This window comes from Falco peregrinus, chromosome 4 (genome assembly GCF_023634155.1).
Source record: "Falco peregrinus isolate bFalPer1 chromosome 4, bFalPer1.pri, whole genome shotgun sequence".
NCBI lineage: Eukaryota > Metazoa > Chordata > Aves > Falconiformes > Falconidae > Falco > Falco peregrinus.
Genome location: NC_073724.1, coordinates 32882835 through 32897980, shown reverse-complemented (window position 1 = coordinate 32897980; position 15146 = coordinate 32882835). Strand labels below are relative to the sequence as shown.

Genomic DNA, 15146 nt, shown 5'->3' with positions numbered 1-15146 from the left:
AGGTGCTTGGCGTATATTTCAGTTATTCTCTGTCAGTAAACTGAAATCAGCAAAACAAATCCTGTTCTCCTCAGCAAGTTCTATATTGCCATTAACTTTTGCATGTTTAAGTGACACTTACAGCATGAGTGTAAACATAAGCACGCTTCACTATTTTGAGTCCGTAATCCTGCCTAGTTTCTGTGCGCAAATTAGTTATACAAATAAGGAAATGTGGTATTTTGGAATGACAGTATTCTGATTTGTACACAGCAGTGTAAAAATTGCATGTAGAATTCGGACATGCCGTTCGTCAGTGTTTGTTGGGCTCAACTGTATTCCTTGATAATCTAAAAAATCAGGCTTAACCTGCCTCTATTTTGAAGCTATAAATACAGACAAATTTTCAGAATAAAACATACTGATTACACATTTGGAAAGCCTGATTTTTGTAAATTTGATCTATGGAGAATGGCACCAAGGAGCTCTTGCTAGCACAGACAAACGAAGCACACCAACATCGTACAGGAGTTTTGCTCTTTGGGTTCCCCTGTGATGCTTAGATGTAGCCTCTCTTACATTAGATAAGCAATTAGAAAACTGATGTAATTTGATGATTTGTTTCAGCCAGAATTTTTGCCAACAGTGCTCATGGATCCCGAATTTTAGGCGATGCAAGAAAGTGCAACTGGAAGGGACAAGGCCAGGAGCCCTACCAGGTGACACAAGTCACCTGTAAGCTGCAGCCCACACTTCCCACTAAAACAGCTGAAAGCCCTTGGCAGCCAAAACCCCACCAGCTCCCAGGCCTGCCACTGTTTGTGGTGACTCAGGCTTGGGTCTGGCTCACCTTGTTTTTATACCAAACTGATTCTTATCTCATTGCTGCAACCAGGTACGACAGAGCAGCTGTAACTCTCCCCCTCATCCCTTGGCGTGGTGGTTTGCTCCTTCATCGAAGCAGTCAGTCCAGGTGGGCTTATGGGGGTGCTGCTCCCCTTCCCCAAAACATTGGCAAAAGGTGTAAATGGGTGGTCTTCCTGGGTGTGGGAAGAGGACAATGGACCACATTAATGGGAAGATCCTGGGGCAGTGGCTGCAGTTCTGCTGGGGAGTGTGGGTCTCTCAGTGATGATGGGGCTACCTAAGTTTGTCGATGCTAAGGTGCTGGTAAGAAAATTTTAATAGTAATAGTTTTGTTCAATAGGAATACTTCAAGTCTACCTACCAGGGCTTGGTAGGTCTAGTTCTTTGTGTGAGCAGATAACTCTGGATTTTTGATCAAATCAGACTGAGACTTTTACCTTAGCTGTTGGTTTGCCTGCTCAGGCTGGGGTTCTGCTGCTGGATTAGCTAGGAACCCCTCCAAAAAAAAGGATTTGGATCCCAGTAACATAGAAATGAATAGAAGTGAAGCAAATGCATTTCCCCTGTGCTTGCTGCTGAGCAGTGTGCAGCCCAGAACGAGAGAGGCTACTGGAGAAGCAGCGTGCCCTTCATCTTTGGGATGCCGCTGGCTCTGTGCTGCAGCAGTTGCCCCTGAGCAGCTCCACCACCCCTCTCTGATGGGAGCTGGGGAGGACGCACAGCCTAATTGTTTGGGTTAGGCCAGGTAAATCAGTTTGTTAGGTTGGTGATGGCATGGGACTTCTATAGCAGTTTGGGAGCACAGGAAGCAAAGAGAGAGACAGCCATTTTATTTTAGGCTTATGCTATACATTGAGATTCATTGTACAATTTTTTTTCCCTAAATTAATACAAAAATAGTAAAAATAGGTTAAAAAAAGCCCAAACAAAACCCCCTGACATCTTGCAAGCCATTTATTTGACGCACAGATTAAGACTTCTTGGAGCTTAAATAACCTAGAATTATTTATGCTGATTTTTTTTTCCTTTTCCCAAATTAAAAAAAAGGTGATGACTTGCAGAACGCCAACGACATCAGACCAATTCATGCCTGAGAAGTGGCTGCACCAGGCAGCCACAGGTGATGCTGAGGTGCCCTCTCTCCAGGCAGGAAGCTGTGCCAGGACCACAGTGGGGAGAGTGGTGGCACATTGGGGCATGCCACTCTGCCCCTATGTGCCATGGGAAGGAAGAAGTTTTTGAATTCCCCTTCTGGGATGCCTTTGCCATGTCCTTCTCAGAAAAAATCCCCCCAGCAGCTCTCCCTTGTGCTCTCCTGGCAGCTGATGCATTTCCTGGGGGCCCACAACCACCACAATCTGAAGCTAAAACTCCTCCCTGTTCTCTAATGAGATTGGGGAGGGGCGGGATGGGGGATAAGGTTTCCCCTGCCCCTGCACTGGGCTGGGGTCCCTGGGGTGCCCTGCAGTGATGGTGTGGTGCCTGGCCATGGGTGGAAGAAGCTGCCCACCTTTGGGGAGGGAAAGGAGCTCCTTCCCCTCCATGAGCCCTCCTCATCAGACCTGTGCGCACCCCAGGAAGGCTTACTTATTTCAAAATATTTGTAAGAAAAGAAATGACAAGTAATTTTGGTGATAAATGTAGGGATAAAGCCATGGAAGAAGTATTTTGCCCTTACGTAACTAATTGTACTATTTGATTTATATGGATTTGGGTTTTAATACCTGCAAAGGCAGGGGAGGAAAAGGCTCTGGGTAATCCTTTCTGACCAAGGTCTTCCAAAAAGCGGCTTCCCAGTGGGCTCACGCCTTACCACGGAAGCTCTGCTTTGGCAGGACCCAGCAATGCTGTCATAATGTGAGGCACACGAGAGCTAGCCGTGTGTGCACGGGAGCCTTGCTCTCTCAGAGCAAGGAGCTCCGCACGCTGCGGGCTGTGCACACCCCTGGCAGCCACTGGGCCGGGCTGTAGGACGGGGACGTGGGCAAGGACCCCCCTGCAGTGCCTGGTCTGGTGTCCCCAAAGCCCATGCAGCAGAGCTGTCCCTGCCCCTCCCGCGCTCCCATCGTGCTGCCGGCTCCCGACCACGTGGGAGCAGCTACATTAATTGGGGGTCCACAGCAAACTCAAGGTTAACTCTGCTTCCCTTCCCTGCACCTCCTGGAATGTGCCATCTCCTTCCAAAGTTAACAAAAAGCAACACCAGCTTGCTAAGTTTTGAGGCAACCAGTTCTTCTCCCACAAAACCTGCTTGCAAAGAGCTGTTTCTGGCTTTCTCACTGTTTTCAAGGGAAGTTCCAGTCTTCCTTCTGCCTCTCCTGAACTCCGCCCAGTTGTGCTGCCACTCTGTTTTGTTTTCTCTTTGAATAAAAATAAACCAGGTGTTGGCTGAGGTGGGACTTGGTGGCTCACAGGAGGACAGTCAGCCTCGAGAAAAGCATTTAAAAGTACACCTTTCAATTTACAGTACACGTTTTACCTGAATTCAGTGCTGGCTCAGCTTCTGAGAGCAGATGCGAGTCCTCACGTGGCGCAGCGTAACCTCAGGCCACTTTGGTACTGTTTTCCCTCCAGGTTCATGCAGTTGACCATGATTAAGTGTGTTTGCTTGTCTTTGGAAAAGAAGCTCTTTTCCTTTGCCAGACAGGTTTCTCTCAAATTTCACAGCTCCAATTTTAATCTAACGAGAACATTTTCACTTAAAGGTTTGGGCAGAAAATTCTGGCTTAATCAATTAATTTTTACACTGTTGTTATCCCAGCTATACCAACTTTTCTCTCTTCATTTTTTCCTCCAGTTAGAATACTTGCAAATTGAAAATGAACTTGTGCTGAGACAACATTAAGATTTATGTTACAAGAAAACTGGACTGATCTTGATGGTCATATGCACTTAGGTTGGTTCTTTTCCCCCATGCTTACCCTGTGTAAAAATATACTGTACATCATACCTTACTGTATGGAAATTTTAATGTTTGTAGAAGATATATGTGCTCAGGGAGCCACAGTCCTATATAGTCTTGTTATCCTTAGCTAAATTTTTGCTGTTACATTTTAGTCTGTGCCTGATAGCGTGTAATACTCTGTTCTACTCACTGAATTTATACAAAAAATTGGGTCATCTATATTGCAAACAAAACCACAGTGATATCTGGGCTAAAAAGTCACTTAAGACTATGACAAAAAGCTACTTATGCCCAGCTAGTCTTCCAACACAGAGGTTCACCAGTAAGGATAAGATCTTATGCACAGTTAGCCACTGGGAGTGCTTTGGACTGAGAACAGAACAGAGCATCTGCACCTATTAATCAACTGGCGCAGTAAGGACCAATCGACTTTGGTGAAGATAATTGCTCCAGAGGAAAAAGTCAAAGGGAAGGAAGGCCAAAGTGGCTTAGCATAGTCTGAAACCTTGAGAACATGCCATTTCTGGTTCATGTTGAGGTATTCATGTTACCTGTGGAGAAGGACTATTTGGTGCATCTCAGACACATCAAGATTCAGGCAGAAATGTCACAGACCTGGGCTGAGTATGCCTTGGACGTTTTCGTGGCTTTACCATGCCAGGCCTGGAGGTGGGGAGTGTAGTAGCTGCTTGAGATGAAACACGGTGAAAAATGTATGTAAGCTGCGTTTGGCGCTGTTTTGGGTTTCCTCCGTTTTGGGATGCTTCAGAGACTGTCTCCTGCCTGTCCCGTCCTTCCCTGTGCAGATAGGGGCACGGCTCCTCTCCCTGCTCCCAGTCCTGAGTGGCCACCAGGAGTTTCTAGTTACTGGTGGGGTAACATGGCACTGGAGGGAACTGCTAGTGGAAGAATCTGCCCTTAAAAAGATTTTTAGGAATGGGCTGGACAAACATCCTTCAGAAATGATTTAAATGTGATTGGCTCTGCCTTGGGGCAAGGGGGTGGGCTGCATGACTTCTCACCCTGTCTTCTGTGGACACCCAAGCACATCCTGAGGCACTTTGCCACAGGACTGCCTCCACATATTTTTTTCTGACAGGTTTGGAGACAGAGGAATAATTTTATCACTGGTTTTATCACCTTCCTTGAAGATCTCTTAAGGCTTCACATGCTGAGATTTAATGAGACATCTGTGAAACCAGAAGCTTGTCTTTGGACATCTCTTTAAAGGCTCTCCTATCTATGCATTTCAATTAGATGTGAAGAAGTTTATGGTAGCCATCTTTGCGTCTGGTGTTTGTAAGTGCTAGCATCAGGGATAGCAGAGGTGTAAAATCAGTGTTTGCCACGTATTCCTCTCTGCAGTGTACAAACAACCTCTTTCACACATCTCCCATTTCCAGGTGTCCCACAAACCAGTAGATTACTGCTGCCAAAAGTGGTTTGCAATTCCGCTGTAACTCTCAACTAATTTGCCAACGCTCTCAGAAGTTTAAAAGCCACTGCAGCTGCCTGTTGAACAGCCAGGTGATAGGGTGGCTCTTACTTAAATGACATAGTGACCATCACAGAAGAGCTACAGTGAAGTATATTTAAGGAATGATTTTTTGCTGGAAAACATAGCCCCAAGCCTGAGTCTAAAGAAAACAGGGAAAACAGATCTTCCTCCTAGCTTCACACTCATCTGGCTGTCTTCAAGAGAAGGGACCTATCCAGGGGAAGGTAAATGTTGCCAGCTGCACCGCTGACTTGTTTTGCTAGTCAGCGCGTAACGTTTTGCTTCAGGGCAAAATACCTGCTTATCTTATTTTCTGGCAGGGAGGAAGCTTCGGAAGTACAATAATTTTGCTTGAAAATGAATATTCACTAGGTGGTATTTACGGGTTTTGCACAGGGCATTTGCAGGGGTCACTGGGATTGGATGCTAAAGGGAAGTTTCATGCAAGGAAGCACACCCTGGGTTTGTGACCACGGATATGCTAATCACCATATGGGTGACACCTGCAGTGCTCCCAGTGGTCCCAGTGGTCCAAGCCCCATGGCTCCTGCAACATCCCTTCATCTTCCAGATACTGTCCTTGAGGCAAACACTGCCAACTGCTGAAACCTTCCAAGTAACCCCGCCTTCCAGGAGAGCTGTAAAAAGGAGTCTGGTTGCAATACCTTCACCTTGCACCATAAAGCAACAGCCCACGTATTCATGAGCCCATCTGACACACCAGCCAGCTTCCTGCAAATGGGTTTTCACAGGCAACGTATAGTCAGAGTGCTCTCAGCAAAACCTACAGAATTGGCTTACGTATCCCTACTGGGGTTCAACTGCATGATAAAACCTTACAGTAATGAGCCTGTCACTCTTAAGGGTGGAGGGGGTGGAGGAGGAAAGAGATGCTGCTTTATCTGTATTACTCCACATCACAGATGCTGACAGAATTATTGATTTAGAACTCACAGCTCCAAAAAGACTCAGTAATGTAATCTTTTAAAGTTGTTTTTGTTGTTTTTTTTTAAATTCCCTCAGATGCAATGTTTTCAATAGGCCCCATAGATATGGGTTCTTTGGGGACGTTGTTAAACCTGCTGCTGCTAAACTGCCAACCTTTGGTTTGTTCCATACAATGCTCACGATATACTGTCTCTTGGAAGAGCCCATAGCTGCAAGGTCTACTGCTTTACAGGTACTCTAGGAGATTGAGGGATTAAGTTATACATTATGTAAAACTACCCACTAATCCTCTTAGTGTGCATTACCAGTGAATGGCCTGAAATAGGCTCTCTCTAAAAGAGCCCTAACATTCACTTTCTTGATGACAGTTTAGTATTTGAGGTTTGTGTCATGGATTTTGGTGCTGAAATATTCAGTACACCATCTTCTGTCTGCTGCTAGACCCACTCACATGTGTTAGTAGAGTGCTAACAAAATTACAGTTGGTAAAGCAGATTACATATTTAACTAGTAGCGAGACGTATAAAATAGAATCATATATTTTCCAGAGTGACAGAGTCACTGGGATTTTTTTGTTCATTTTTTTTGTTCTTTTTTGTTTTTATAAGAAAAAGAAACAGCTATAAAACCATGATTAAAAATATTACAAGGGATGATTTACATTTTAAAATAATGATATTTTTAGGAAAAAAAAAAGTGATTTATAACATAAAAATATTTGGAAAGCATTTGGTTGCTGTGTACTGCCTTCTTTCCCAGTACAGTTTGCTATCTTTTATACAGTCTTGCATAAATGTTTAGATTAGGGGAGAAAAGAAAAATTAAATGTGATGGCTAAGACCTATAAGAGCTGACTCACTGACTTGAGTTATTGCTGTGCAGAAAGTTTGTAAAGCCTTTACATCCAGCAAACATTTAGTGCTACTTCAGCCTTGACAGTTGACCTTTCAATCTGATTGGGTTTAGCCACAATAATTGCAGCATCTGCAGTACAGGCGATGCAGACGGCTGCTTAGGAACCCAACTTCCCTCATTAAAACTTACTTCATGTCTCTAAAATTCAACCCCTCTTTGCATGTGTGTGCAAATTCTCTCATAATACCTGTTATAGGAGCTGAGCAAGGTACAATTCCCTGGCTCTTTTTTAAAATTTATTTTTAATTTCTCCCATCATTTTATCAATATATCCCAATATTCCTGGATTTAGCTTAGAGGGGGGAATGAAAACCTCCAAACCCCTTCCTCTCCCCAGATATTTAGTCAGTACTGGTTTCTTTCATTGTTTTTTTTTTTCCCTCAGTAAGACCTAGTATAAAAAAGCAACAAACAAACAAGTTAGACTGTTGTAATTTGGTCAACCACTCGGGTGCTATCCATATCCACCATTTCAACACACTCTATTTCCTCACGGTTTTCAGGATTCTTCTTCTCTTTCCTCTTCTTCTTGGACGGTGGCAGGAAAGTCAGTATCACAGGTAAAATGGCAAAGCAGTGAAAGAAGGTGACTAATGCTATTAAAAACAAGCACCTGAACAGTGTACGGGTCAGATTTGAAGGCACAGCTGCAAGAGGAATCAGACCAACAATATAGCAGAGGTAGCTCTGCAAAATAGCTACCCCATGCACTTCCAGGGCATTTTTCACCCATTTAGTTCTTGTGAACTCTTTGCCCAGGACAAAGGTTGATAACAGTGGAGCACAGTTGTCAATTGTATAATTAATTCCGTAAATTAAGCACAACACAGAAATACAATCTAGTTCCACTTTCCACAAGGTCATAAAACCTATAACTCCAAATTCAACTGAGGCAACAGTTAGAGTGAGCCACACGTTGATCAGAGAGTCTGCCACCAGGAATGCAGAGAAGAAGAGCAGAAATAAAGCACTAATGCAGGAGTTTTGTAAGGGGGCTCCCACTGAAGAGGCATAACGATCCATGTACACAAACGATGGATTGAAAACAATGAATTTCACCTTGGAGGTGAGAGAGAGCTTCCTCAGGGTCTCCAGGAGATCATAAAGTTCTTCCCTCTTGGTTTCCATTGTCTTGGCCACCAAGAACATCCTGGAGGCCACAACATCGACTTCGTTGTTGTATTTCTTGGAAAAGATGATATCCTCTGAAAAATGGGCAAACTGAGGGGTCTTCAGGAAGGAGTTCCTCAACATATCAGTGAAGTTCTTCTTGGGCAATCCAGTAGATATGTTGAGTTTCCTAAGGTAATTTAAGTAGCTTTCAAACCAAGATATCCTCACAAAGCCCTTGGTATACTCCAGCACATCTTCCTGGACACTGGTGTTCCAGTACTCGATCGACTCGTAGATGTAGAACCCAATCACCGGGCTGTAGTTACTGAAATACTTCTGCTGGGCAGTCGTATATTCAATAGTCCGTGTTGCAGTCGCTACGATGTTGCTCAGGTCTGACCCTTCACTGACCTGCAGGTAGCCCATTAAGGCAAAGGAAATATAAACAAGGTAAAAGAGAACTACAAAAGGCTTGACGTAAGTGTTTGTTATCCAGTCACAATAATAGCGTTTCAGGAACCACACCAGAAGATGACTCTCGTAAGTGTTCGTTTCCTCAGAATCCGCCGTGTCCTCGCTGAATTTGGCTGTCAGAAGAAACCTATACCATGCAGGCTTCTCTTGCAATACCTCTGGCTTTGGTACCTTTCTGCAGAAGATACTATGCTGGTAGTTGTTTTCTATGTAGCCAGTAAACACCAGGCTGGAACCATAAAAGGAGAGTACATAGAGGTAGTTGAAGAAAATTGCAATACAGGAATTGCAGCAGAAAATCCTGGCTGCTTCAATGTTAGTGAAGGGACTGGCACCTATTCCAAAAGTGACCAGGTACATGGCAGTGGTCAGAGAAAATGAAAGCATGGAGTCTGCAAATACAGCTGCAGTCCTCTCTTTAACGTGTTGGTCTTCTCTAGTTTTTCTCCAGGAGGACAACATTTCAAAAGTCCCATACAACCCATGACCTACAATAGAGAACAAAGCGATCGTTTAAAGTACTCGAATCAATGTGTGGAAAAACGTAATGTGGACATGCTAAAAGACTCAAAGGAGACACAGCTGGCCATTACCAATGCTTCAAGTAAATGTCCTGCAGAAGAAAGAAATTATTATTGGGGCCTAAGCCCCAGGAGCACATTCGCTACCTGACTAGCAAACCTTACTGCCAGAGCTTGAGGAGAGTTCCGTACTGCTGGCGCAGGGTTGGTGGGTCAAGAAAAAAGGATTTTTTTTCTGGTTGGCTATTTCGTTTCATTATTTCAGAGTGCCTGTGATGGAAGATGCTTTGAGATTAGTTTTTCCTGGTGACGGGATCTGACCTGTGGCAAAAACAAAGAAATATGACCTTGAAGTGCCTATGCTGGAAGAAGAGCATTAGTTGAATGCTTTGTAGAAAATCTGTAAAAAATGAAACTTTCATATAAGCTGAAAATTGTCAGTTAAATCAGTCACTGATTTCTCCACTTCCTACACAAGTTTTCCATCAGGAAAAAGAAATCCTAGAAATGGAACAAACAAAAAAAGCACAAATAAATCTTAGCGATATAGAATATTAGAACTGGTATGGAACTGCTTAAGGCATTGGTCTCCTTACTTTAATGTATCTAAGGGCTTGTAAACCCAAATACATCTCTATTTTTCTTGGCAGTTCCTACATTTTGTAATGTATTAATTAACTCTTACAATGGACTCAGCATTCATGAAAGGAGACAAAGACCTGCAGACCTAAAATCATCTGTTTAACCCCAAAGTGCAGATAAATTGGGAAAAGTACATGGTTTTATTTTAATTCGTGGTTGGTCATCTTCCTCTTACGGTTTCTATTTTGTGAATAATAATGAAGGCACATTTGGAGGACACAGACCTCTGCTCTCTCATGGTGGACCCAAGCTGGGAATGCAGCCATTCAACCATCTAACAGGTTAGAGTGGCTGAGATAAAAGTAGGTTGATGTTTTACAGAGATGAACAGGAAAATATAGTCTTTGTATTGCACCTAAAATGTAAGACTGTAATATTTTATCATAATAATTCATATCATGTTCTTAACTTAGTAGATCCTTTCCATTGAATCCCCCCCGCTTTGCTGCCTTTTAATTACTTCTGCTGCTGCTGTTTTTGTTGTCCCATGCCTGCCTCTCTGGTCTGCTCTTGCATTATCTTCAGAAATTCCCAAAGGCCAGTCCACGGTGTTTTGCTCTTACCCATTCCCTAATAACATTAGATAAAATGATCAGTGCTGAATTAGTTGCTGATGACACTGACCAGTCAGGCTGGTCAAACTAATTCACAGATCTCTGTTAGAATTTCAGGCTGTCTGCAGAGTACCAAAATTGCTGTATTGGCTCTGTTCTCTCCACCTGTAGATGATTATCACTTTTGCCACAAGGGCTATGAGCATCAGTGAAGAAACCCCCAAACAAATGAGGCATTCTGAAGGACCAGAAAACCCTAAAACCAGAAAATATACCAGGAAGGTTGAAACTAGACAATCTTTAAGGTCCCTTCCAACACAAACCATTCTACGATTCCATGATTCGATGATCATGCTTACTCTTAAAGCATCATGGAGGCTAAATATTTAATTACTCTGACAAAACACCCCTTTTGGGGTCAGTACTTTTTACTGTAGGGGCAGCTGTAGCTGATTCACTCCACCCTATTTTAACAGATTGCAGAGCTGGTCACTGTTATTGCCGAAACGAGTAGGTATGGGGTATTTTATAAAGAGTTCAAAATACAGAGCTCATAATATGAGACAATAGGACAGCTGGTGTATTTCCTTATCATGGTCATCTGGTATTTAAAGTCCACGCTCTCATGTTTATCAGATTATCTTACCTGTGTTGTTATTTGGAGTCATGGCATGAGCCACGAATGTCCAATTTGTAGCAATATTACGGTCCTGGGTTTGGTATAGCATTTGGCATTCATCTTAATTTTCCCAAACAATATTTTACAGCTGCTTTCAGAGGCCAGGTCAAGACTGTCAATTTAGTAACTAGCACTGTGCCCCCGCTTAAAGCTTATGGGGAATGCTGGAACTCCCCAGATGTAAAATCAAGCAAAAAGCGCAGTCAGTGACTGGCACCCTATTGCTAATTATGCTTCAAATAGTTATGTTCTAGGCTCAGTAGGGAAAGCTATTAAGCTTGCTTTCAGTGTGTTCTTTGTAAAGACAGACTGACCTTTATTTAAATGTAACTGATCACTTGCCAAAGCAGGGAGTGAGAGGTTTAATCCATTTATGGCTCCCATAAGTCCTGCAGACAGGCTCGTCTGAGAATTTCACATGGCATCATATGCATTAGCTTGGAATGAGCAAAACAGAATAAAATGAGGTCATTGAATATTACAAATTACTTCCATTGTGAGCTTTAGCTATACCATGTTTTTGTAAAAAAACATTTCCACGTTAATAGGCTCTTGCCTAAAAGTACTCAAATAGCCACATTAATTTGGAAAGCCTGACTTCGCGATGAAGAGAAGAATTTAGAGCTAGTTAAATATGATGCTGAGATGGCTTTTTAACAGGTATAAGATCTTGGATAATATCTGATAACATGACTCCTTATATCACATATTTTCTTTAAGCAGGAAACATAAAACCATGATTTGCCCTTACATAATCTTTGAGACTACCCTAAAAAGGAATCCAATTTAGAGAACTGCTCAAGTAAATGCATGAAGAGGCATCACCGCATGTGCTGCACAAAGCCAACAGAAAAAAATTTAGATACTCTCCTATTTTTAAGATATGTTCCTTTAGTTGTTTGCTACACAATCTTCATGGTAGGAATTCATATCTTCCTTTAGTTGTACAATTTGTGATTTCTCTGTCCATTTGTATAACAGCTAAAAATTTCTCATTTACCTTTAGGAAGACAACCCCAAACGACAAACTTGCACTTTTTTTGCATCAGTGGTACTACTGACCTGATCCAGTATCCTCTGAGGAAAAGATTAAGCCCAAACTCATGCACAAATTAAGCACGGCAGTCCAAAGATCAGCCTTATTTAGCCAGAATGAGATTTACCTAACCAAATTTAGTCCTCTCAATTGCAGAATCATAGAATCACAGAATGGTTTGTGTTGGAAGGGACCTTAAAGATCATCTGGCTCCAACCGCCCTGCCCTGGGCAGGGACACCTTCCACTAGACCAGGTTGCCCCAAGCCCCATCCAACCTGCCCTTGAGCACTTCCAGGGATGGGGCATCCACAGCTCCTCTGAGCAGCCTGTTCCAGTGTCTCACCTTCCTCACAGTAAGGAACTTCTTAATATCTAATCTAAACCTACCCTCTTTCAGTTTAAAGCCATTCCCCCTTGTCCTATCACTACATGACCTTGTAAAAAGTCCCTCTCCAGCTTTCGTGCAGGCATCCTTTAGGCACTGGAAGGCTGCTAGAAGGTTTCCATGGAGCCTTCTCTTCTCCAGGTTGAACAACCCCAGCTTTCTCAGCCTGTCTTCATAGCAGAGGTGCTCCAGCCCTCTGATCATCTTTGTGGCTTCCCTTGGACTCGCTCCAACAGGTCCATGTCCTTCTTATGTTGGAGGCCCCAGAGCTGAATACGGTACTCCAGGTGGGGTCTCATGAGAGCAGAGTACAGAGGGAGAATCACCTCCGCTGACCTGCAGGCCATGCTTCTTTTGATGCAGCCCAGGACAGGGCTGGCTTTCTGGGCTGTGAGCACACATTGCTGGGTCATGTTGGGCTTCTCGTCCACCAGAACCCCCAAGTCCTGCTCCACAGGACTGCTCTCAATACTTAAATACTCACTACAAGAACAACTTAGGGTGACAATCTCCAATATTTTCTAACTCACTGATGCTCATATAAGTCTAACCCACAGACATTAGGGCAGATAGCTCCATGGAAGCATTTTGTGAGAATTTCTTTTACTTTTCTGTCATTTCAGAGTTTCCATTTTTTGCATTCCTAACTGATTTGCATCGATTACCTCTATTCCTCTGGCTGGTGCTATGTCTACTCTATGTAATATTAACAAGAAGGCAGCAAATTTTTCCTTGCAAATAAATTCTGTAATTGCTTTAACCATTTTTCCCTTTTTAATAGAGATTTAGCCACAAATCTGTCATGATTTAGAGCAATTTGTTCATTATTCACAGTCATTCAGTAAATAATAAATATGAACTCGAACAGCTAATGGGCTACTGGAGATTTTTTCCTGTTGACATTTGCTATTATGATTCACTGGTTGTGCCCTACAGTCAGGCTGTACAACCATGAGCTGAGAAGAAGATGGGATTTTTTTTACAGAAAAGAGGTTCTGAAAGGGCAAAGGAAAACGTTAGAGGAATAGGAGGAAAGTTTTGGACAAAATGGGGACCAAACTCTTTTTTTCCTTATTCTCTTTTTCTACTACTTTGCTTTGTAGGAGATACTCCTACATGTCTTGGATGATGGGAAAGAAATTCTGACTTTTGTAGCCAAAGAAAATGAAGGAGACAGTCACTGTTAATTGAGGAGCTTAAATTTTTACCAGGCTGAGGTGGGCTATCTTTAATTTTAGAAGCTAGCAACGATACCAAGAAAAAACCCCTATATATTATGCCTAGCTTAAATACAGTGCTTTTATGAGTAGCCTGAAAATGCTATCAAAAGTTTCATTTGCCTCCTTCAGGATCAAGTCTTGCAATTACACATGCTTTGCAAAATCCATGCAGAGCATGCATGAGAGAAAAAAGCACTTGTAGGAAGTTATAAAAACTAAGGGAAATTTTTCTGTTTAAAATTATCAAATTACTTACCTCATTTTAGACACTACTTATGTGCAGGCACATAAACTGTTCTCTTTAGTACCATTTTTAAACCTCTAAAAAAAAAGCATCCTTTCCCCTGCTAAGTGGTTGTTCAAGCAAGAGGCCTTTACGAATGGGCATTGTCAGCCTAGGCTTAAAGTTGGCTCTGCTCCTGCCTGCCAAACAGCGAGACCGAAGCAGAGAGGGGTGAAGGGATTTAAAGCAGCCCCAGAGCCTGTGAGAGGGCAGTGAAGTGACCCTGAGGTCACTGGAATCACAGATCAGTTCTCTATTAGCTTAGCTTAACTGTTTCCCTAAAACAAAGGCTGCTCTCTGCTTTTGTTTTGTAAAGATTGAGAGATATGTTGAATTTTCCACTAAAATCATGTGAGGTTCTGATTTTATCGTGATAAGATGAGGTTTGGGTATTCAAATAGACTTCTTCTGTAAGAGAAAGTAAGGGAAATGACTGAGAACATGGTTTTGGTTCATCTTCTTGCAGTTTTACCCATCTATGAAAGTAGAGAATACACCGTGGGTCTCATTTTTTTGTTCTTCTGTTTTGAAGGTTGTATGTCTCTGCGTGTGTTTGATGCTTGAGTAAAATGTCTCTGAATAAAGTACCACTTACACGTTGGAAGTTAGAGCATTCTGTGTGGAAGGTCACATTTTCAGGGTAATTAATTTTATTCATCCTATTTCAATGCAGTGGCACACAAGACACTACTAATAATGATTGATCTCCACCTCAATGAAGCTGAATGCTGCACCAGTGCATATGTTGCCCATTAACTGCTGGAATTAAGACTAATAAAGTACTAAACTGCCTTCCAAAGGGGGGCAGACTTCTCTAGCAGCAAAGCTGGGATAAGGGGTGTTTCCCCCTTCTCAGACACTGGTTCCCCTCCCTTACTAAAGTTTGTTGCTCTCTCATCGCTACTAATTCGCCTACTACACGAATGGCTGGGATTAGGAACATCACCAACCTTTTTTTTTTTTTTTTTTGAGGGTTACTTTTTAATCTGAAACCTTTTCCTGACACTGATGGCACAAAAGATTGGCTGAAACTGGTAATGAGTCATGGTAGGGAGCCTTGTAAACTGGGTGAAGTGGAAGCATGCTCTGACAGAGTTACTGAGGTTAAGTCTGGATTTTGATTTA

General features: G+C 42.7%; 1 protein-coding gene across 1 annotated transcript in view; it reads right to left on the bottom strand.

The window, feature by feature from the left end:
* Positions 1–7528: 7528 nt before the first annotated feature.
* Positions 7529–15146, bottom strand: part of PTCHD1 (patched domain containing 1) — a 35491-nt gene continuing 27873 nt past the window's right edge. Inside the window, exon 3 of the mRNA XM_055802753.1 lies at positions 7529–9187. Coding sequence (XP_055658728.1) covers positions 7533–9187 — 1655 coding nt within the window. The 3' untranslated portion in view covers positions 7529–7532. The remainder of the gene's footprint in view (positions 9188–15146) is intronic.